At 37.7% G+C, this 24100-nt stretch overlaps 4 protein-coding genes and 1 long non-coding RNA gene across 5 annotated transcripts in view; 3 read left to right on the forward strand and 2 right to left on the reverse strand.

Moving 5' to 3' along the window:
• nuak2 (NUAK family, SNF1-like kinase, 2) overlaps positions 1-4407 on the forward strand; it is a 12614-nt gene extending 8207 nt beyond the window's left edge. The window contains exons 4-6 of the mRNA XM_024269191.2: positions 699-764; positions 2165-2417; positions 2502-4407. Coding sequence (XP_024124959.1) covers positions 699-764; positions 2165-2417; positions 2502-3541 — 1359 coding nt within the window. The 3' untranslated portion in view covers positions 3542-4407. The remainder of the gene's footprint in view (positions 1-698; positions 765-2164; positions 2418-2501) is intronic.
• Positions 4408-4502: 95 nt separating this feature from the next.
• On the reverse strand, positions 4503-10078 carry ccnd3 (cyclin D3). Its single transcript, XM_024269193.2, has 5 exons — positions 9820-10078; positions 9529-9744; positions 7348-7510; positions 5333-5466; positions 4503-5135 (listed from the first exon to the last, which is right to left on the reverse strand). Exons 1-5 carry the CDS (start codon positions 10042-10044, stop codon positions 4962-4964), a joined length of 912 nt encoding a protein of 303 aa, XP_024124961.1. The 5' UTR covers positions 10045-10078; the 3' UTR covers positions 4503-4961.
• LOC118598806 lies at positions 9537-10416 on the forward strand. Its single transcript, XR_004947973.1, has 2 exons — positions 9537-9678; positions 9812-10416. It is a non-coding gene; the product is annotated as an uncharacterized LOC118598806 (long non-coding RNA).
• A 2274-nt stretch (positions 10417-12690) lies between these two features.
• On the reverse strand, positions 12691-20653 carry bysl (bystin-like). The gene is made up of 7 exons (XM_024269192.1): positions 20267-20653; positions 18421-18577; positions 18173-18311; positions 16345-16478; positions 16107-16267; positions 13238-13340; positions 12691-13123 (listed from the first exon to the last, which is right to left on the reverse strand). The coding sequence occupies exons 1-7, from the start codon at positions 20535-20537 to the stop codon at positions 12769-12771; spliced, it is 1320 nt and encodes a 439-aa protein (XP_024124960.1). The 5' UTR covers positions 20538-20653; the 3' UTR covers positions 12691-12768.
• Positions 20654-20728: 75 nt separating this feature from the next.
• On the forward strand, positions 20729-22381 carry med20 (mediator complex subunit 20). The gene is made up of 4 exons (XM_024269194.1): positions 20729-20879; positions 21050-21195; positions 21681-21934; positions 22013-22381. Exons 1-4 carry the CDS (start codon positions 20866-20868, stop codon positions 22232-22234), a joined length of 636 nt encoding a protein of 211 aa, XP_024124962.1. The 5' UTR covers positions 20729-20865; the 3' UTR covers positions 22235-22381.
• The last annotated feature ends 1719 nt before the right edge of the window (positions 22382-24100 follow it).

The raw sequence follows: 24100 nt of genomic DNA on the forward strand, positions 1-24100 counted from the left end.
CTGGAAATCCTCGACCGGAACCCCCGTTTTAAGCTTTCAACTTTTTTTCCAGTTTCTTCTCTTTTAATCTTTTTTAATGTTTTTTCTCTGGGACACTTTCTGTTCCAGAGAAAAAAGTTGGCATTTCACAGCTTTTCCTCTGGAAGTAAACAGTTGTAGTTATACAAATTTGAACTCTTGTTAATTGTGACTTGAAAGAAATAAAACGATTAACGTTCTCTGTCCCATTTTAAATTTGTCTTGCACACTAAACTCCTAGACAGTTACAGTTTATTTACATTTGAAAGCTGATAGTTCTGAAAAGTTTTTAAAGTATCATTTTTTAAAGGGTTTCCTAAACTTTCAAAATTGCCAATTCCGGCTAGAGATTGTTTCTGGCGCCATCTTGCATGTGGCCCCTCCATTTTATTGCTTTTTTATGATTGAGGATTTTTTCTTTCCATGCAAAAGACACAGCCGACTTTAGTTCTTGAGAGAAAAGTCGACACAAGGCCAAGAAATGCCCCCCTGCAGTGCAAGGGACAATGGAGCATAACTGACGTTGACATTTGCAAAGAATGTGCCCTCTCTCTGTTAAATACTAATCCTGTCTGGTAGCTTCCTGAAACCAACGTTCAGAGCTCCAGGAGGTAATTAATGTTTAAAAAAAAGGAAATGTATGCAACTAAATGGGAATCTCCTTATTTTCTTCTTTCTAGAATGGAATAGTCCACAGAGACCTGAAACTGGAGAATATTTTGCTAGACGACAACGGAAATGTGAAGGTGAGCTGGATGACTTCAAAATGGACTCATTAGTGAAGAGTTTTACTGAACAAGTGAAATTCTCCTTTCATTCTGAATCCGTGCATCATTTGTTCATTTGTTTTTATATTTAAAATCAAAAACAAAAAACAAAACTCAGGAAATGGCTTCAGGTAAAAAACGGATGAGTCTCCTCAAAGGAGGGTGAACATGCAGCTTTAGGGTCCCCTAGTGGCGTGGGGGACCTAGGCAATTGCCTGTATGAAGAAACTGGCCTGAGGCTCGGAGCTTCTTCTGGTACGTTATCACCAAAACAGGAAAGGCTAATCATGTCAAAACGGTTCCAGTCTCCATCGAGTTCCTTCTGTGCAGTCAACAACAGTTAGCTTGTCAAAGTAGCACTCCTAGCAAAGTAACATCGTAAGAGACTAGTGCTGCCACAAACGATTATTTTAATAGTCGACTAATCACCAATTATTTTTTCCGATTAGTCGACTAATCGGGTCATGCGTGAACTGGATGTACAGCACACATCTTAACCATCATTAGCTTTAATCTAACTAAAAACTAGATATTTAGCATTACCTGCTGTAATGCTAGTGTGAATGCTGTAAGCTGAATTCGTCCGCTGAAGATGCTAGTGCTGATAGCTGAAGATGCTTAAATTGATAGCTAAAAACGCTGAAGTTAATAGCTGAAATCACTGAAACTAATAGGTGAAAACGCTAAAGCTGATAACTAAAATATAAGTCAAACTCCAAATTAGACTAAAAAACTGAAGAAAAGTCGAAGTTAGCCAAACCAGCTAGCATGCAGCTGAAATACTAGCTAAACTCCAAAAAAGGCTAAGTAACAAAAAAGCTTAAATTAGCCAAAATAGCTAGCATGTAGTTGAAATATTAGCTAAACTCAAAAATAGCCTAAAAAACCTTTATAAATGCTAACATAGTCCAAAAAGCTAGCATAATGTCATATAATATAAAGTAACGACTAATCAACTAATAAATTAGTCGTTGAGTATTTTAATAGCTGATTAGTTGACTAATCGTGGCAGCCCTATCAGAGGCATATGACAAAAAATTTTTTACTGATTCTTACCTGAAAAGTGACAGCAGTATTTTCGGTTATCATCTCTTTGGTTCTCTGATTTTTCTTTTACCGTCACAGAACAACGAAAAAAGATGTTTTCTCTTTGACGAAAGAAAACTGATAGCGTGTGCAGTGGAACAGTTTTCAAAATAAAAATCCACACAAACCCCGTGTATCAGACGAATTCGCAAAAAAACAAATTGAACGTTCATGATCAGTTTGCTCCATTTTCGATTTAATACGCAAATCAGAAAACATAAAAACGAATGATAAAGAGATTAAAATGGTTGAGAGTGACGTGCTAGAACCTCTTTCTCCTTTTTCTTGAACAGATTGCAGACTTCGGTCTGTCAAATCTCTTCCACGGCGACGAGTTTCTTCAGACGTTTTGCGGGAGTCCTCTGTACGCCTCCCCAGAGATCGTCAATGGACGGCCGTACCGCGGGCCAGAGGTGGACACCTGGTCGCTCGGCGTGCTTCTGTACACATTGGTTCATGGAAACATGCCTTTCGATGGAAACAACCACAAGACTCTGGTCCAGCAGATCAGCACTGGAAACTACCGGAAACCCACCAACCCCTCAGGTGAGTTTTAAGGTTGGAAACGTGCTACTTTTCATACACATAGCCAAACGTTAACCTTATTCCCTGCTGTATGTGTTCCATCAGATGCTTGCGGACTCATCCGTTGGATGTTAATGGTGAACCCTGAGCGCAGAGCCACAATAGAAGAAGTTGCTGGTCACTGGTGGCTCAACTGGGGCTACCAGCAGCCGTTACTGTGTGAAAGAAAGAATGGCGCGGTTGATCAGACTGTCACGCCAGCGCCCCCTTCAACACCACATTCCACAGGGCTGACTAGCGTTGCTACGTGGCTGCGACGCACTTCTCGACCTTTACTGGAGAATGGTTCCAAGATGCGCTGTCTGCTTCGCTCGCAGGCCGGCGGCGGGGATGTGGTCCGACAGAGATCCCTGCGAAGGTCCCGCAAGGAGAATAATGTCTCCCAGACAGTGCATGATGGAAACTCAGACTCCAGGCCCTGCAAGGGCATCCTGAAGAGACGAAACAGCATCAAACAGAAGGCAGTGAGTGAAATCACTCTACTGGAGCCGCAGAGCATTTTGGGTGCCTCCGCTCAGGGTCACGGCCCTCCAGCAGCATTGTTGCCTCGTAAAGGTATTCTGAAGAAGTCTGCAGAGCAGGAGTCGGGGTATTACTCCTCTTCCCCTGAAAGCAGTGATTCTGGCTTGATACTACAAACTAAACAGTGTCCTTCAGCACCAACTCACAGAAAGGGCATCCTAAAGCGTAACGGGAAGTTCTCTTCTGGTGGCTTTCAAGAGTTTGGCTCTCTAGATCAACTGGCGGCTTCTTTACCCCGACGAGGCCCGAGGTCCCGACCAAGCATGGCCATCAGCGACGACAGCATTCTGTCTTCTGAGTCCTTTGACCAACTTGATCTACCTGACCCGGTGGGCCCCCCGACGGAAATGAACAGGTCAGCCAAGGCAGCCATGAGGGGCTGCGTCTCTGCAGACAACCTGCTGGACATGGCTGAGAGTGGGATTGTTGCCGACGGCTTGATGAGGCCATGGGACTGCTACGAATCCGGAGTGGCCGACAGTGCCTTTTCTATCACTGACTGTGATAATGTCACAGAGGCTTACAAACAGGCCATGGTCATACGGGGACCTGCAGCCAGCTGAGCCAACGTCACAACTGGACTTTCTTTTAGACCAAAAACGGGACAAGGCGTAACCTGAAATGCCAGTTCCTTGGAAAACCTAAGGAAGTGCATAACACCAAAAAGAAGGGAGTTCCTGCGATTGTATTTTAATTACTGTTTAGGGAGACTAATTAGTGATAAAACCCTTTAATTTCATTTTCAGTTTGAGATTTTCTTCCCTGGTGTGTATTTCATCATTTCCTCTAAGCACCAGCAGTCAGTAAAAACCATTTGAAAGTGGCTATTTCTGTATTTTCTCTTAGCAGTTTTTACTTAGATTTTGGGGAATTTGGGAATTTTATAAACCAAAGGTAAAACTTTGTGAAAGTGCCACGTTAATATGTGTTGGTAACTGGAACCTCAGCTCTTAAGAGCTTTCACTTAATTTATTTCCTGAAATGACTTGCTTCCATGTTGGAGAATGACTTGAATTATAATAAATGGTGACAGACTCGACGAGTCAAACCTGCTTTTGCTTTCAGGCCTACGCTGATTACAAAAGTACACCACCTCAGGCCACCCACTCTGTTTTCAGTTAGCAGGTTTACAAAAAAGGAGTGGTGCTTATGGAGTGTCATTCTTAGGGAAACTGAAACATGCCCTGACTAATGTCTGTGTTTGACAGTTTGTTTTTGAAATGACTGAGATTTAAAACTGAATCACGAAGTCCAGACGATTGATTGATTTTAGGGCCTAGTTGGTTCGTGTTGATGTCAGTCAGAAGGTAAGGAGGGCATGAGGTAAGCGTGCAGACGATCTGTGTGCATGACCACATATTGACAGAACACCAAATGTATGCTGAGGAAACTAGAATGAGTGTTGAAATAAAATTTCAGGTGGAGTTCATGAATATGTGCATCAGAAACAGTTTTTGTGCATTTGGACTCATCAGGAAATCACTTGTAAACTTTTTTTTCCAAAAGAAACAATAAAATGCAGAATTACTTTCATTTTTTTATTATCAAAGAAGGGAACATGTACAACTGTGGACAAACATATCATTTAAATAATTTAATGTTGGGTCCATTCAGCGCCTGGATGTCATGACCTGTCTGTTGCCATGGTTACTGGCTTGTCTAACAGCTGTGACTGGGATGGGCAAATCAATAAAGACAAAAATGAAAAACCAATGGCTTGCTAATGCATTTGTCCAAAAAACACTTGTCATCTGTACCACTGGAAACATCCATTTTTGCCAATAGTACTGTTGTATTTGTGATAAAATACTAGAAAAAACAGTTGAACACTTAAAGTGCTGAAAAGTCTGTTTAGTTTACATAAGTTAATGACAAACTTGCAATGAAAAAAAATTAAGCTGTAATAATACAGATTTTTATAAACTAAGGTTCATCATCATTTTAAATAATGATCATTTATTGGGTTTCTCGCCTTCAAACATTTCATTTTTTACGATTCTCTTGGTTGGGTTTCCAGTTGGTGTCCTTGGCATCTGCAGAGATACACCTGAACCCTGAACTGTTTGTGTTTGACCTGCCAACTCCATCCTGGAAACACGGAGGCAGGCTGACGTCCAACACGCTGCCCAGCAGTTTATAGCAGCCCATAACCGAGCTCTGTTCGGAGCAAACAACAGTCCGTCAGCAAAGAATACCGCTTCAACGTGACACAAAAAGAGTTTCGTTTCCATTTATTCTGAGACTGATCAAATAAACTAAAGGCATAAAGAGAAGGCCCTAAAAACTGACAAGTCAATATTGAGAGGCCAAAGTCACAGCGATATCTGAAAATGTTAGTCAAACATTAAACTCACCAAATCCGCCGCCAACAGGTCGGACAAAAACTTCATCACACAATCTGGAGAGTGGCCGGCTGCCAATGTTTGCACAGCGGCGGTCACGCAGGCGCACGCAAGAGTGGAGGGCAAGAAGGCCGAAAACCTGCAGTCTGAGGAAATAAAACCCTTAAACATTTATTTAAGGGAAGAGGAGAAGCAGCATTTCCCCAAAACGAAAAATCTGATATCCTCATTGTTTCTGGCAGTAAAAAGGGTCACTCGATCCTTGTTTCAATGCTTTGTTGAAATGCTTTGGGCACAGATCTGTCTTGAGTTTTTGGCTGCAATGTGATAAGAGCACTGACGTTATAGCGGTGACCTATTGCTGCTGGCATCATCACAGAGATTCGTGTGAAATGAGCCAGATGAATAGCCTAACAGAGGGTTTTTTTCACAGAAAACAATGGAGGATTACACAAACTAAGCTCTCTGTCTCCAAAATGAACTGCTGACACATCACAGTGACGGCCGCTGTGAGCCAGCACCTCATTTGCTTAGGAAGTCATCTAATTTCACTGTTAAATTCAATGATAGTCCATACATAGAGAAATCGTTCAATGTGTTTTCCTCCAAATTATGGAGATTTGTCTTTAAAGTCCTCCTCCGATGAAAATCAAGTTTTTGAGTTTTGAACATGTCTGTATGGCTTTTTTCTTATGAAAGAGAACAAATGTAATAAGAAATCATTTAGTTTTTGGATTCCCGAGTATTTCTCTTTTTAATTCTCATTTTAAATCTCTGTAAATCAAACTGTCTTGGACAGACTCCGAATGAATGATCTTCTTTCCCTCAACAGCTCTGCTGCACATGCACTAAACCCTCATCTGTTCCTAGTGTCTAGTTCAGGTTCTGGAGAAGAGAAGATGGTATCTTCACATTGACTGCAGTCAAATGAGCCGCCGTTCACATTTCTGTGGTCAAATCAGCATCACTGGATTTTTGTGTGAGTTTCATCCAATACTTACGGTAGCAGGACTGAGAACGCTGGAAAATCTCCACCAGACTCCACGGAGCTTCTTGATGTGACCACGGAAATGTGAACGGCGGCTCATTTGACCGCAGTTGGAAAGTTGTAAATTTTGAAGTTAGCTTTCATTATTTTCCCAAGAATTCTGCTCTGAGAAACCAATGATTGAATGTACTGATCACAGCAACGCCAATAAATATTGGAGAATAAGCTAAAAGAGTCTTTGGTGAACTGGAAGGAGAAAGAATCAGGATTTTGGAGGAAGTTCTGTCCATGAAGATCTTCACTTCCTCGTCCGAGCTGACATCCGGATCAGAACCATACAGCTGGACATTACCCAGATTGATGGACATTTTTATGTAGCAGCAGTGAAGCTTAAGCTGGCGAGACAGAGGCCCAATCCAATTTCTTCCCTTCTCCTTTTCCTTTCATTTAGTCCTCCAAATGGAGAGTTACCAAAAAATACTGTCTCATATTTCGAACGTCACCTTTGTCGATGACGTCACCAATAATTGCCAGTCCAGTAGCACTTGAATATACATAAAAACAGCGGTTTGATAACTTTAAAAAAGTCATGCTACAGCAAAAAGTCATTAATTACATTTAAATGTAAATGTCTGTGGTTCAGAGAACATCCAAGTGAAGAAAAGCACTTTTCAGCGTGACGCGGTTTAGCCTCGCGGTGGACGACTTTATATCTCTTTGTTTGGAGGGTCGGATTTCAAAAATACATTTCCTGGTTACACTTACACTTAAACTCCCCCTTCAAATGTAGGGAAAGGGAGAAGGGAAGAATTCGGATTGGGCCACAGAGCTATCATGATCAGACAGGGGGAGATCAGGGGCGGAGCACCATAAGCCACGCCCCCTCAGAGGAGATTTTGGAAACACAGGCTTCAGATCAACATGAAAAATGTTTTTTAAGGCATTTAGGTTGTAGGGTTTTGGTTAAAAACTTCACAATCATAATTAAAACACTACTGAGAATGTTTTTTTAATTAAAAAAATGGTCACTTTAACTTACCCATAGCTGCCAGGGCAATGTAGGAGTGAACATGTCTGCGCATGTTTCGAATGTTGGAGGGGTGAACGAAGGGGAGAGCTTGGACAATGGGCTCCAAAAAGTCAGAGGGAACCACGGAGGCCAGGCACCACCCTAACCTGGACACTACCGTCACCTCCCACTGCTGCAACACACACATTCCTCTTAAGATAATCCAGCCACAGCAGCAGGAATTCAACCCCCACTCCACAGTCATGTATCTGTGAAAGAGCTGAGTCTCATTAATAAGGTCTGTATGGTAACAAAAAGATAAGTGGAATTCCAAACACATTACTATCCTTCCTTTTTGCTGTGCAAATCTTTTAACAGTACACTTTCACAATAAGATGATGCAGCAAACAACCAAAAACATTAAAGTAATTGGTTCGGTTTACGGTCACACTGCCCTTTTAAGAGTGGACTGTCCACAGCTGCTTGTGTTGAAGGCTAGACCTCAAACTCATCCGGGTCCTGTTAGTTCTGGTGGGAACTGAACATGTTCAGCTGTGTGCTTATGTTATGTAGAGGTTGTTTACATATGTAAATATACCGAAACTACCAAAGGTTGAGGTTAGGATTATGAAGAGAGTTTGTTTCCCTTTTTCCAAAAACAATATTGACCTAACAGGTTACTGCAGACTTCAGCAATAGTTTCAGCCACCAACCACCCACTAATCAAATATGAAAAACAACCACAAAGAAGAAGAAGCCAAGACGGATCCACGTCTTAAACATGGACCAGACCAGCCCCCTACTGGCAGAAAGACGATTACCTATGGCAAAATGACCGACGCGAAAAACACATATGAACATGAGACAAACAACAAATCTTCCAACACAACATGAATGCAGAATAACTTTCTGCACCTAAATACAAGTCTGTTTATTAAGGGCAGACACAAAAATTACAGGGAAATACAAAACATATGGATTATCAATATAATTTATTTCAGTGTGGCGGACCAGATTAAATGGATTAATGGGCCGCATTTGGCCCACAGGTCGTAGTTTGCCCACCCTTGTTATAGTTTTGTGTCTTTCCTTTTACAAAGTCTCGTTTATCTTATTGTTTTCATATGTGTCTGCAAGTCTGCAAACCACATGTGTCAAAGTCAAGGCCCGGGAGCCAGATCTATTTTATTTTACTGTTATCATTGGCCCAATGTTTTCTTGCACTTATTTTTAACTTCTATAATTTTGACAAAATATATTTTTATGGAGAGTAAAATATTGAACGTTATTTAAGCTTTAAATTTATTTATTCTGGAATAATATTCCTGCTTGTTTTTATTATTCATAATTATTTTGAAAAGTTACAGTTTTAAAAATTGGTGTTCTGCTAGCTTTTTGGACTATTGCGTCATTTACTAAGATTTCATATTCTATTTTGGAGTTTAGCTAACATTTCAGCTACATGCTAGCTGTTTTGGCTAATTTAGGCTTTTTTGGTTTGTTTTTTTAGGCTATTTTGAAGTTTAGCTATTTTTTTCAGCTACATGCTAGCTGTTTTGGCTAACTTAAGTTTTTTTATTAGTTTTTAAGTCTTATTTGGAGTTTAGCTAATATTTGATCTACATGCTAACTGTTTTGGCTAATTTAGGCTTTTTTTCTAGTTTTAAAACTGTTTTGGTGTTTGGCTAATATTTATTGCTAGCTGTTTTGGCTAATTTGGGCTTTTTTATTTTGAAGTTTAGCTATTTTTTTCAGCTACATGTTTTGGCAAACCCAAGTTTTTTCTTTATTTGTTTTTTCTAGGCTAATTTGACATTTGGCTAATATTTTAGCTGGCTATCGGCTTCACCATTTTCCGCTATCAATTCCTGCACTAGCATCTTCAGGGTCTACATTCAGCTTAGAGCATTACCTCTAGCATTATCGCAGGTAATGCTACATATCTGTTTCATATTTATGTTAAAAAGATATATATATATATTTTTTTTAAGTTTTAGACTGTTCAATAAATGTTTATCTCGTTTGGTCCGCAACCTTAACGTGAGGTGTTTTGGATTTTGGCCCCTTGTGTGATTGAGTTCGCTGTAAACATACTCAGTAAATTAAAAGTGACTTATCTTATGTCATATTTGACATTATTACAGGTAATCTTGCTAGAAACATTGCAACTTCTTGGTTTTGGCTGAACATGACCTGTTGCAGGTTTTTTACCAGAATGTCTGCAGTGGAGATGGAGTTATCCGTGTAGATGGCGAGCTTGCTGGCTGTGAGGGGGACGGTCTCTCTCATCTTGGAGGCCACAAACATGCAGACTGTTCCCAAGAGCTGCAGGCTAGACTTCTCCATCCAGAACCGTTTGAGGTAGGAGTCCAGAAAATGTACCGCCAGGGGGAACACCTCCTGCTCGCAGAGCTGCTCCTCGCACACCTGTGTCAGACAGCAGGGGGTGAGGAGGAGCGGGGTAGTGATTTTCTCCTTTCATTATTTCTCCGAGTTTTAAACCTGAAACATCCACACGGTGAGGATCCTCCTCATGAAGGGCTGGATGTCCGTTTGCTCGGTGGCGCACCGGGGGTCCAGGCTCGCCTCCTCCTCCTCCAGGGCTCGAAGGTTCATGAGGACTCGGATGTCTCCGGTGATGGTTGGATCGGTTCCCGCTCGAATTACCACCACAGACCGCTTCTTCGGAGCATTTTCCGCCTCTAAACCCGAAACGAGACCCTCCATCACCCGAGAAAAAACTGCGCAACAGCTAGCTTAGTGAGCTAGCAGCATCAGCTAGTTCGGGTTCAAAAATGGCGCTAAAGTACAAAAAAGAAAAAAAAATGTGTTAACTCGTGGATATAAAAAATCCTACATCTTCAAAGTAATCTTTGATAGTAAAAAAAAATGTAAAGAGAAAATAATTAATCTTTAGTTTTAAAATAAAAGGTAGCATTTATGAGTTTTTTTTTTGATAGTTTTACCTTTAACAAAAAGTAGTAGCACCCTTGAAATTTATTTTAAGTACACTTGAGTAAAAGTATTGGCACTAGGTGTGTATCAATTCATTTTACCAACAATTTGATTCATATAATAAATTTGTTGTTGACTCTACAATTCCTCGTGGATATTGATTTGATTTACTGACCAAAAGTAGATCCATGACATCTTTATCCAAAACGTCCACCAATGTACTCAGAAATTAATGGTGGAGGTGGAAGTTTTCCAGATTCCTTACGTTTCTTCAAGATAATCAAGTGTAAGTTAAATGTGTACAAACAAACAAGTAAACAAGAATGAATGTCAAATATATAAACATTTTTGTCTCATAAAGTTTACAATATAGAGCATTCTACCACACTGTATGGTCACGTTTTTGAAAATTCAGTGTTTCCACACTTTGGACTGATCAGTTTTTGCTGCTATCACTTGTGTTGTCCACCATGATGGAATTTGGTCATTTTTACTTTATAGTAAAAAGATAGAAAAAAGCATACTGTTCCCACTTCTGATGTCAATTATAGTAGATTTATTTCATTTTGTAACAATTTTATAATGGTATAGGTCAGGGGGGTCAATTTCTCAAAACTAAAACCTAGTAGAAGCCACAAAGTCTTCACTCAAATTAAGAAAAATGAGATACTGATTTATATTTGTTTTTGCTACTGACATGATACATTTAAATAAACTATTGTGTTTTTTATGGCATAAAAAAACAAACGTGAAGAGAAAATAGCTTTAAAAAAACTATGAAATGGTTTATAACTTGACAATAAATACAATAAAAGACATCCTACATCACTGGATCATGTCAATGCAGTAGGAAATATTAATCATTCGACTGATACACCCCTAATGGTCCCCTATGGACCAGGTGTGTGTGATGTTGGAAGTATCACTGAATGCTTCTTCAGACTAAATTGGAACATTTGACAGTTGACAATATTGGCTAAGGATAGTGTATAAAAAGTAAACTTCAAGTATACTTTTAGTATAGTCAAAGTATACTCGTTGTACACTTAAATTGATTCTTTTTTGCTAAGAGTTCTCACAAATGCAGCTTCCAGGTATTCATTCACACTTCAATGACATCTTAAGGGTTTGGACATGAGTTTGGTTCCTAGCTGGAACAGTTGTTTAGGCGTTTGTTTCTTTTTGTGATTTTCATGATTCCAGGCATTAGACATTGGATAGTGCAGGCCTGCTGTCACTTTTCAGTCCAAAGCTGGTTGTTGGTTTGAGTTCAGGACCAGCCAGATCATCTAACCTGCTTTTGTGAAAGACAGGGTATGGAAAAGTTCTTGATCTAATCAATTAATCAAACTGATGGCTTTACAATCCTTTCTGTCAATTTATTTTATTTTAGGGAGTAAGCAAACACTAAACATTTTCTGTTAGGGTTTATTTTCCCATTAATAGAAGCCACTAATCAGTTTATTTTCAATCATTTGGTATGTGAAAGTTAATTTTCATTAAAAATAATTGTAATTTTTTGCCTCTTCTCGCAGTTAGGGTCACAACCATTCAAAATTAGTTTTAGGTGTAAAAGTTGAAAATATTACATTTTAATCATGTCAAATTTAATCATGTTGTCAGCTTGTGAACCAGGATCAAATCTTTCTCAGACAGTTTCAGTAAAATTACAGTGTTGTTTGACTTTTGTCTCCACATAAATCCTTAATCAGCTCCACACCCATAATCCTTTCAAGTTCTCCTGTCTTTCACCAAACTCACACGAAACTGGCAAACAAAAATGGTGGATTTCCCACTGAGCACATTTGATAATTCCAAGGATTCAGAGAGCTAGGCCAGGTGATGCTTTGGTGAAGGGTCACGGACTGAAACCCACTGGATTGTGTTACCATTAAACCAAAGGAACTGAAAAACCGTTAGCAGATAGTTGGAAATTTCTAGGCCTGAGCAGTCCTTGAATCTCCTCTGATTTTGCATGATATTACCTTAACAAGATGCTGTTCAAACATGTTTTCATTTTACTGCAACATGCAAGCATCTACATTTCACAATCTGTCGTCATAAAGCTAGAATCCTGTTACAGCATTGTGCAGTCACACCCAGGACTCAACACTTTTGCGCTTTTATCCAAGTAATTTAACTCCTTGTTAGATCCTGTAAGTTTTTATGTTAGCCATATTTTAGATTCTTTTCAAGCAAATGGGCAGATTTTTTTCCTTAATTCTTGTCGTTGGATGATGTAGGATGCAAAGAAATAAATCAACTTTTAGATATTCTGTTTTTATTTTTATTCCAGTTTCCTCAAAGAAACTAAATCTTACCAAATGCTGGAATTGATGTAAGGACATGACAGTAATGGCCACAAACCGGGTCATACCTCCCATTCTCTAGGGAGGCAATGAGTTTTGAAATCCTCTCTGTGTTACAATAAGGTTTACTGGAAAGTCTATAATCATAAAGAAAGGTGAGAAGGATGTTCAACTTTCCCAGAATGAATCAGTCCATTTCCACAGTAACTGGCAGCCCGATTTCAATGTCCCTGGACTCGGAGTTTTGTAACTCCCTACGAATTTCTGCAGAAATGTGAGGGTGTGTTTGAAGCTTGAGTAGCTCCTGCAGGGCCGTCTTCTGCTCGGAGGCCAGGTCAGCCTTGTAGCGCTGTGCCAGGGTGAGCAGACTCTGATGCCACAGCACAGGAAGAACACGTTTTTCATTACGGAAAGACAGGAAGTGGGCCACCAAGGCATCCAGGACACGGAAAGGCAGGGCGTACTTCTTGTCGAGCAGGAGACGCAGGAAAATGCTGTTGGCACCGTTATACTCCATCTCTGCCAACTTCAGCATTGCAGCGCTGAAAGGTAAAACCGAACCTCTTATGTAATGTTGGGCTTGCCGGAGGATCACGTATTACAAAGCTGGCTTTATCAAACAATAACATCTGTACATTGTGGTGCAGAGGCCTCACCTGGAATGTAGCACCGGGATGGAACACTTGGTGAGAATGCTGCCGATGATGATGGCTTCTCTGAGAGTGCATGTTCCAGATTCACACAGAGGAATCAGTATACCTGTGTGACAATCACAAAGAAACTAGATGAAGACTTCATATAGTAACTACTATCTGAAAAAAAAAAAAAACATTCTATGTGAATTATTGAATCATATCAACAGGTTAAACTCTCCAAAAATGTTATCTCAAAGCAGCTTTTTTGACATTTCCATGTTAGATTTTATCGTTAATGCCATTTAGACTCTTGTTGCAACATGCTTAAATGTTCATCTTGTACATAAATAATCAACCTGCAGCGTGTAAAGGTGTAAAATCATCCTGTATGCAGACGCCGCCATCTTTTACATACATAAGAGGGAAACTATTTTAGCGGCTTCTAAAACACGGGACTCAAACTGGCGGCCCGGAGGCCATTTGCGGCCCCCGCCTTACTATGAAAGTTCAATGTCAGAAAAGTCTGTAACAACAGTTGCTAGCGTCATTAGCTCCTGTTGTTATATATGTATACACACATCATACATTGTAGAATATATTGAAATACTTAGGCATTCACTTGGGCCAAAATTTTTAAAATTTCTTGAATCAATTAAACAAGAAAAGCATTTATGCGTCTAAAAGCCACAACATTCATTATCTTCTGCATTACTTACTGGTTTCATATGAACATAAAAAAACTAAAAAAAAAAATAAACATTAAAAAGACTTGACACACTCTTAGTATAAAATGCTTCCTCTTGTTAACTTTATTAGGAATACATTTATACAAAAAGATTTTGCACCACAACCATAAGAAAAATATTCAACGTTGTCTAGTGCAGAAAACTAGTATATGGAGACACATAGATAGAATACCGGTTTAATTTCCAGAGGATCCTCACCCATTTGCACCATTGGTCTGTTCATTTAAAGGCATTAGAAAGTCGTCCATACTCCAGTCAAATAAATACCACTCGTTTATTTTTTTTCTCTATTGTTAGTGTAAGCTAATTTCATTCATTTATTTAATTTTCCCAGCACACAACATTACAAAACATTCTTGTTTTTGATGGAAAAGAAAGAATAAAACTTCTAAAATCTCTGCCCCATTTAACTAAACCAAGAAACCAAACCAAATATCTCTTTGTAATGCAAAAGAAATACATCAAATGGCTGATACCCACAGAATCTTTTTTTTTGTTATTTTAATTATTATTCTATTATTATGACAATTTCCTAATAATGGTTTAGTTGCTTGTTTTCCCCTCCCAGCTGTCCAGATAATGTGTGCCTAAAGTAAAGGACTTTTTATTTTGAAGTAGTTTAGCTCAGTAGGAAGCAACTGCAAACAAATATAAATACTGCTCTGTTTTATATTCTTATTGTTAAAGTTTTATTTAACTAAATGCGGTACTCATCTTATCTTTATCAATGCGCATTGATGATTAAGTAAAGAGCACGTGACCAGAAAGAGAAGGGATGTTGCACTAGAGAGAAACACTACCATCTAGTGGTGGGACTTGGAACTGATGCTGTTTGAATGTGGGTCAGGAAAAAAACTGTTTTTAAGCATGGACACCAATAGCATTATGGGATAGAATATCTTTATATAATAAAGTTCTAAACATAGGAACAATTTGACCTGGTTTATTAAATTAGTTATTTATTATCATCCCAGAACCAACAATGTCATTTGCCCTGCAGACATTTAAGTTTCTCACAATAAACTATAAAAATTTACTGTAATAATTTGATATTCCAATAAAAATAGATTTGCAAAAGCTGCCAAATCCTTGGATTTATTTCCAACATGAGTTTTATTTTGATGAGTTTGTTTGTTTGTTTGTTTGTTTTGTTGATGACGTGAGCTCCTGACCTTTTGGCCGGATCGCCTTTGCAAAAGAAATCTTAATCTCAGTGGGTTATCAGGTTAAATAAACTAAAGATGAATTCAATCACCGACTTCTTTCACCAACGGCTAAACCAGCATGGAATGAAGAGAGAACTGCTGCTGGGAATCGGTCAGACACAAATCATTGAATAGGAAACAGATGAAAACAGAGATTTGATTAAATATAGGAGTTTAGGGTTTATCCTGGAGAACTCAACAATTTTAGAGGTAATTTTGATGTTTACTTTCAGCAAATTTTTTCAGTTTTTTAGGCTAATTTGGAGTTTAGCTAATATTTTAGCTACATGCTATTTTGTCTTATTTAGGATTTTGTCACTTTTTGCGCTAATATAGAGTATAGCTAATTTTTCAGTTACATGCTTTTAGGATTTTCAGGTTTTTATGCTAATTTGGAGTTGAGCTAATATTCCAGCTAAATGTTAGCTAGTTTGGCTAATTTAGGATTTTTTCAGTTTAAGTTTTGGAGTTTGGCTAATATTTCCGCTACATGCTAGCTGTTTTAGCTATTTTAGGATTTTTTCAAATTTTTAAGGCTAATTTGGCATTTAGCTACTATTTTAGCTGACTATCAGCTTCAGCGTTTTCAGCGGCTGAATTCAGCTTACAGCATTCACACTAGCATTATCAGAGATAATGCTATACATCTAGTTTTTAGTTAGTTTAAAGCTAATGATGGTTAAGATGTGTGTTTTACATCCAGTTTGCACACAACCTGATTAGTCTACTAATCAGAAAAAATAATTGGTGATTAGTCGACTATTATAATAATCGTTTGTTGCAGTCCTAATGTCAAACTTGACTAATATTGTTTTTTAAATGTTATCCGCTTGCTTTTTTTACCTCTTGAATATTTCACAAACTGTAAAAACGTCAGCAGACATAAACAACTGTCAGTTTGCATTTGAAGTGACTCTCCTACACCAGAACCAGCAGTACCTTTAAACCACGCCCCCGGTTTGAAGAGGGCCTTCTTCAGAGCGCTGTAGAGATGGAAGTTCAGCCGCTTATACTCGGCGATGTCGTCCCTGACTCGCGGCAGCAGCACCAGGTTGTAAAACCGCTGAGCCATTCGTTCCTTCAGATTGGAAGAGAAGATTCTGCAACAGAAACAGAATTCTGAATGTAGAACCTCCGACCTGACGGGTCCGTCTGCGGTCCTCGTCCAGAACATCACCTGGTTGCTTGGTACATGGCAGCTGCACTCCAGCTCTCCGGCTCGGTCAAATACAGGACCTGCTCCCAGTTTGAGAGCGCAGGGATTATTTTGAAAGCTTTTGGCAGTTTACCGCTACGGTACTTTGACAGAACCTGGACCACAAAATAAAAAATAAAAAAATCAGAAACACTTAATTGTGAGAATCTAAAAAGAGAGTCCAAATAAATCACAATGTCAGATTTTAAAGAATTTATTCGTGTAATGGTGCTGAAAATAAGTAACAAAAAAGCAGGAATTCAGTCCCTAACTGACCTGTTATTTCTTTTTAAAGAATGTTTTCTATCCTCCAATCATTACTAATGTGTAAAAACATCTGTCCATCTGACACCAAGGACAAGATGAATCATGTATGGAAAACGCTGATTTGATTCTCATTCTGTTCATGGTCCAACTTCCTGAACTGAAATAAAAACACCCACTAAATATCACTACATAAATTAACATATTTTAACGATGAAAGTCTAAAGAACAAACAGTTTTGTTTGTGAAATCTATGGTAACACAGGAAACTCAAAGAACAACTCTGTAAAAATCCCCCCAAAAGTACAGTTAACATCATAAAAAACAATTTAATGACATTAGTTGTGTTTAGGGCTGTAACTATTAGTCAACTAATTGACTGATTTAATAGTCGATTAGTCTTTACTTTATATTAAATGGAGTCAGAGTTTAGTAAAGTGGAAAGTTATGATGGCATTCTGCTAGCTTGTTGGACTATTTTGGCATTTAATATTTTTAGGCTATTTTGGAGTTTAGCTAATATTTCAGCTGTGTGCTAGCTGTTTTGGCTAATTTAGGCTTTTTTTGAGTTTTTAAGGCTAATTTGGCTTTTAACTAATATTTTAGCTGGCAATCAGCTTCAGCGATTTTATCTATCAACTTCAGCGATTTCAGCCATCAGCTTCAGTGTTTTCAACTTCAGTGTTTTCAGCTATCAAATTCAGAGTTTTCAGCTACTAGCTTCAGTGTTTTCAGCTATCAACTTCAGTATTTTCAGCCATCAGCTTCAGTATTTTCAGCTATCAACTGCAGCATTTTCAGCTATCAACTTTAGCATTTTCAACTTCAGTGTTTTAAGCTATCAAATTCAGAGTTTTCAGCCATCAACTTCAGCTATTTCAGCTATCAACTTCAACGTTTTCAACTTCAGTGTTTTAAGCTATCAACTTCAGTATTTTCAGCTATCAACTTCGCATTTTCCGCTATCAGCTTCAGTGTTTTCAGCTATCAACTTCGCGTTTTCCGCTATCAGCATCAGTGTTTTCAGCTATCAACTTTAGCATTTTCAGCTATCAACTTCAGCGTTTTCAGCCATCATCTTCACAGATTTTAGCTATCAATTTCAGCTTCTTCAACTATCAGCACTAGCACTTCAGCGGCCAAATTCAGCTTGTAGCATTCACACTAGCATTATCACAGGTAATGCTATATTTTTAGTTTTTAGTTAGTTTACATCCAGTTTGTGCATGACCCAATTAGTCGACTAATCGGAAAAAAATAATCTGTGATTAGTCGACTATTAAAATAATCGTTTGTGGCAGCACTACTTGTGTTATTTCTAAAGTAAATAATCAATAACTACTTCAATCAGATTTTTTTGTCTTTTTCTTTTTCTCCAAAAATACTCCAATATCTAACATTCTCTTATTTGTTCTCAAAAATACACCTATATTTACCTCTACGATGAAAAAAATTAGTAATTAGACCATTGTACAATAATCTTTGTAAATATTCAGTCAATATCAGGATGTTTTCTCCTGATATACATCGTCTTAAGAAAGCTCACCTTTCCCACCCCTCTATAGACTTCTATAATTCTGGGGTCCAGCTGAGGCATGGGGCGCCCCGACACCTCCGACATCACCGTTCCCACCTCGGTCTGCTTCTCTGTGATCTTCTCCATGATGATGTCTGCCAACGTCCTCCTACGAAAACCACGAGGAAACAAACATTTTAGTGAGGGTAGAAGGAACTGACCCAGAGGTTTCTGTAATGATTCATCTCAACAGCATGTTGAGCGGTGATGATTCTCGCCTCATCGGTGGGTTTTTATTCATGAACATCTCGATGGCCTTTTCATCTTCAGGGTCTACAATAATTTCCGCGTCACATTCGGTTTCTGCCGCCCCAGAAACGGATGCTCCCAGTGCTGGCCATTCTTCATCGGAGTCTGCATCTCCAGATTCAGGACCTGCAGTTACAGGAGAGGTTAGAACTCGTGAGGACAAGATGCAGATCTGTGACAAAAACTGATGAGTTAAATCATCTGACTTCAGAAACCAGGACAATAAAACACAAATACTTATATTTTTAAGAATTAATTTGTTGAAAAATTATTGATTAGTAATTTCTCTTGGATTGTTTGAGACTTTGTGATAACAACTGACAATTTATTTGAGTCCTGGGTAGGTAAAATGTAAGAAATGTGTTATTTAAAAATATTGTTACCTTTATATTTAGTATTTTTGTAGTTTGCAACATTTTACTATCCAATTAGCCTATAATATTTAGAATTAACACATTGAAAAAAAATCAAGAAAAGATATCTAAAGCAGTCATTAGTGAACTGTTAACTTGATTTTTTTAGATGATAACATACAGTATGTGCTAAGCAAGTAGTCTGTACTACTACTACTACTAGTATATTTAGTATGTACTGAAAGTGAAGCAGTATAATTTAAGTTTATTATTAATTATTGTAAACTTAAAATACTCCAGTTAGTCTGAAGAAGTATTCAGTTAGTATACTTCATACACTACATACACGACCTTTACTTAAAATACTTATACTCAAGTATACTTCAAGTGTACTACTTTATTTGTAGGTTTCTACTTAGTGTTTTTGTGGTTTGCAATATTTTAATATCCAATTACTCTGTAATATTTTAAAATAAAACACAAAAATAAATCAAGAATAGATTATTTAAAACTGTCATTAGTGAACAGTTATTTTTTTAGGTGATAATATACAGTATGTGCTTACCCTATGGATAAAGTAGTTTATTTAAGTGTACTACTAGTATACTTAGTATATACTAGAAGTAAGGCAGTATTATTTAAGTTTATTTTTATATATTGCAAACCTAAAATGTTCCAATTAGTCTGAAGAAAGTACTCAGTGTACTATTGTACTGGTCTATTCCAGAGGTCGGCAACCTTTAACAGTAAAAGAGCCAATTGGGTTTGTTTTCTACTGACCAAAACTTTCAAAGAACCGCATAGATTACTTTAGCCTTTAAGAAATTTGATTTGCATTCATGACCTTCTTTTTTTAATAATAATAAATATGAATTATGTTGCGTTGCTTTGTATATAGAAGTTGTGCATTTTGGATCAAACAAGATGTTTTCTGGTCAACATGATGTAAAAACCTCCATAGTTTATCATCTATGTCCATCTCAGCCATCAATTTATATATTTAATCTAAATCAAATAAATACTAAATAGTCCTCAATTTAAAGAAATGTTATTTTATTTTTCTCCTCTTTGTCCTCAGCAGTCTTACCTTCTGGATTTTGTTATTTTAGTTTGGGGTTGGACCTTGGTAGTCTTAGTTTGCGGACTTTGTTTATTTGTTTTGTTTAGGTAGTTTTGGTTAGGCAGCCATTAGCAGGGAGGTACTGACTCAGACGGTTGACATGGCTGGGTCTGTCTACGCCTACTATTATTATAATCAAGTAAACTTAATAAAAATACTTCAAGTGTACAACTTTTCTGATAAGTGTAGATGGGTCTGAATAATGAGGTATCTATAATTCAACGACTTATTCAATAAAAAAACATGAAATCTAGAGAAAAAGAGAAATGTCAGAAACATTTATAAACGAAGTCTGCTATTCTAAAACGTGTGAAGTGAGGCTTGGTTCTGACCCAACATTACCCAGAACAGTGACCGGTGCCGCCTTCTTCCTCTCCGGTACCAGCCCATATTCGGTTTGGAGCTCCTCTTGCTGAATTCGGGCTTGCTGAAGGATTTTCCGCGACAGCCGCTCATCCACGTAGGTGTCGTCGCTTTCTGGCCGCTGGTCTCTGCTCTTCACCCGGTTACGGGCTCGGATCGTGTCCGTCTGCAGGATCTGGTCGGCCAGGGCCACGGATCCGGAGCTCTTCTCTCCACCTCCTCCACCTTTGGATTTCTTCACCTTCGGCATCGCTACAACTCGAGTAAAAATCACAATCTGAAGCCTGTCTGGCTCAGTTTTATGCTTTTTAGTGTGTAAACACTCAGCTGTTTAGCACGTGTGGGTAAACGACATGCGCGACAGAGGCGGCGGAAATTATGTTACGTAACATCCGGTTTTCTTAAAATAAGTTTTAAAAGCTATTATTATGGTATGGGGTATTTTTTAACAGCACAATAAATCTAAATAATTTAATTTGTATATATAAGTGTATGTTTTACATTTTTAAAAATGTTTTTACCGGAAGTTAATTTGGTTAACCGGAAGTAGTCGCTCAGACTGAGGAGGCAAAACAAAAATGGGAGTAACATGGTAAGAATTATTTTTGCTCAATTATTATGTAATTATTATTTCAACGTAGTGCTGTTTTGATGTGTTTACGCCGTGGTAATCCTCTTAGTTCCAGTTGTTTGTTCTTTTAGGTGAACGCGCTCCTGTTATTTTGAGTTCTGGCAGCTCAGGCGGGTGTTTCTGTCTTTCAGTGTGTGTCAAGTTCCCGTGGCGGAGGGCAAGAGTGTGCAGCAGACGGTGGACATGCTGCACAAAAAGCTGGAGCAGCTTGGTTCTGTGAAACAGGGAAGCTTCTGCGTGGATTGTGAGACGTACCACGCCACGGGGAACGTTGGCGGTAATATTGAGCTTGCTACTTTTTCAATCATCACTGGGGAAACACATTTTCAACTGTTGTTTCTTAGACTTGTTGGTATAATAGAGCTCCGTTCTTGCTAGTAATTTTTAAATAAAATAATTAAAGATACACATCCACTTCTAAAGACATCTGTGGGAAACATGGAGTAAAATGAAGTATGAAAAACCTCGTTTTATTATATTAATTTGTCAAATTATTACATTATTATTTAATGAAGTAAACGTTAAAAAGTGTTTAGTGTTTTAAAAGTGCAACAAGCCGGGCATGTGTGAACAAATCCCCATCAACAGTAACCCCCCTCACTGTCTTTCCTTTTATCAAAGAAATAATCTCAAAGATTTACATTTTTTTAGACAGTAAAAATCTATTTTACATTAATAAGAGGATGTGTTATTGTGCTTTTGTCCTATTATAGCTACAAACTATATGATAATTCATCATCCAGTGTTTCCTGTCTGTCCCAGGTCAGCCCTCCAAGCTCCTATACGTGATGCATAACTCTGAAACCCCCCTGAGCTGCATGTCCCTGTTCGAAGGAGGACCCTGCTTAGTAGCTGACGCTAACTTTGACGCCCTCATGTCGAAGCTCAAAAGTCATTTCCAGAATGCTAAAGGACACAAGGTTGAGAGTCGAGGTTCCCGCTATCGATACTGCGACTTCTTGATAAAGGTCGGCACGGTGACGATGAGCTCCAGTGCCAGAGGGATTTCAGTGGAGGTGTGGAACTTGTCATGTTTTATTTGGACAGATGGACGTTTCTTCTTGCTGAAGTTTGATTTGTGTGTTTTACTGTAGGTGGAGTACTGCCCTTGTGTGGTTCCTGGAGACTGTTGGAACCTCATGAAGGAGTTCATGCAGTCTTTTCTGGGCACCAGCGTTCCTGAACTTCCCTCTGTGTTTGCTGCTAAACCTGAAGGGCTTTTTGCAGCAGCAGACTGTGTTGACACCATGACTCAGTACTTAGAGTTGTTCAACAAACTTCGTAAACTCCAAATACCAGGGAGTAATGTACGTTAAAAACATTTTTTGTATCATTTTTTTGTTTTTGTTTTGTAACAAATAGTTGATTATGTTATTCTGAAACTTTTTTAAACTAACTTTTGAAACATTTACTTTGGGAACTTAGTTAAAAAGCTTTGCAATAAAGAAACCAAGTGGACCTAAGAAGTCAGTCTGTTTTATTTCATTGATGAATTTTACTATTTACTAGATTATTATTCTTATATAAAACTGTTCAAACAGAGAGATTTACAAAAGTATGAGCACATATTCATATAATTAAATATAAATCAGTCTCAAATGTTACAACTGTTCATGTCTTATTATTACTCAATATGTATATTGTTTAAAAATTCACTTTCCAGCACCCTGCCAATACAAAACAAAGTAATGCAGATGAGCCAGTTTAACACCCCTGTAGCAGTGACAGTTATGAGAGCAGTAAAGTCACATCAGTCATAGGAAAAGTTGTAATCACTTAGACTCGTCTTGTTTTTAGTTTCTATAAATCCTCAGAAATGAATTCCGATGGCATTCTGACTTACGTTTGGGCCTAAATACCTGTGAAGTGAAACAAAAGGGAAGTAGACGAGATTTAAACCTTTAACAAGATTATGAAAACAAAAGAAAAGAAAGTTAAGATTAAAACTAAATACTTTGTATTTGCTTAAAAAAACGGATTAAATAATATGATAGAATTATTCTAAATCTTGGCTGATGTCAAGAAATAATTGCATTAAAAAATAAATAATTATATTAAAATACATTTGAATAACATTTTATTAAAATTAGATTTAGATTTTCTAAACTGAGTATCTAAGTGTAAACATTTCAATGTGTTATGCCACAAATGCATATCAAAAATGTTTGCAAAAAAAAAGCAAAACAAATATAAACTTATGCCTAAATATTTGTCTTTGAAAACTGAAGAAGAGCAGTTTGGCTGCGTTTTAATGATGTACCTCCTGACCACCTTTTATAGAGACTAAATGCTTAAAAAAATATAAATACTCAAAATACAATTTGCTTGGATTAATAAAAAGCACAGAACTAAAACACGCAATTTGAACTTTTAAACTTAAGTTGTGCAAAATGTTTAATTTGTTGGAGGTTTCTCTTTTATATCGTATTAAAACACGAGTCAAAGTCAAGGCCCGGGGGCCGGATCTGGCCCGCTGGGGCCCTCCAGATCAATTTAATTTATTGTTATTAATGGCCCTATGTCATCTTGGACTTATTTCTAAATTGTATAATTTTTACAAAATATATTTTTATGGAGAGTAAAATATTGAAAGTTATTTTTGTTTAAGTTATTCTGGAATCATATTTCTGCCTTTTTATTATTCATAGTAAGGTTTAAAAATATGGTTTTTAAAGATTGAAAAACTGGCGTTCTGATTGCTTTTTGGACTATTTTGGCATTGACTAAGATTTTTTAGGCTATTTTGAAGTTTAGCTAATATTTCAGCTACATGCTAGCTGTTTTGGCTAATTTGGGCTTTTTTTGTTTTGTTTGAGTGTTGTTTTTGAGTTAGGCTAATACTTACACGCTAACTGCTTTGGCCAATTTAGGCTTTTTTTCCCTTTTTAAAGCTTTTTGAAGTTTTTCTATTTTTGCTACATGCTAGCTGTTTTTGGCCAAATTTACACTTTTTTCATTTTTTTCAAGTCCATATTGGAGTTTAGCTAATCTTTCAGCTACATGATAGCTGTTTTGGCTAATTTAATTTTTTTTTTAAGCTATTTTGAAGTTTAGCTACTTTTCAGTGGCATGCTAGCGGTTTTGGCTAACCTAAGTTTTTTGGCTAATTTAGAATTTAGCTAATATTTTAGCTGGCTATCAGCTTCAGCGTTCTCAGCTATCAACTTCAGCATCTTCAACTA

The sequence above is a fragment of the Oryzias melastigma genome, linkage group LG5 (assembly GCF_002922805.2).
Source record: "Oryzias melastigma strain HK-1 linkage group LG5, ASM292280v2, whole genome shotgun sequence".
Lineage (NCBI taxonomy): Eukaryota > Metazoa > Chordata > Actinopteri > Beloniformes > Adrianichthyidae > Oryzias > Oryzias melastigma.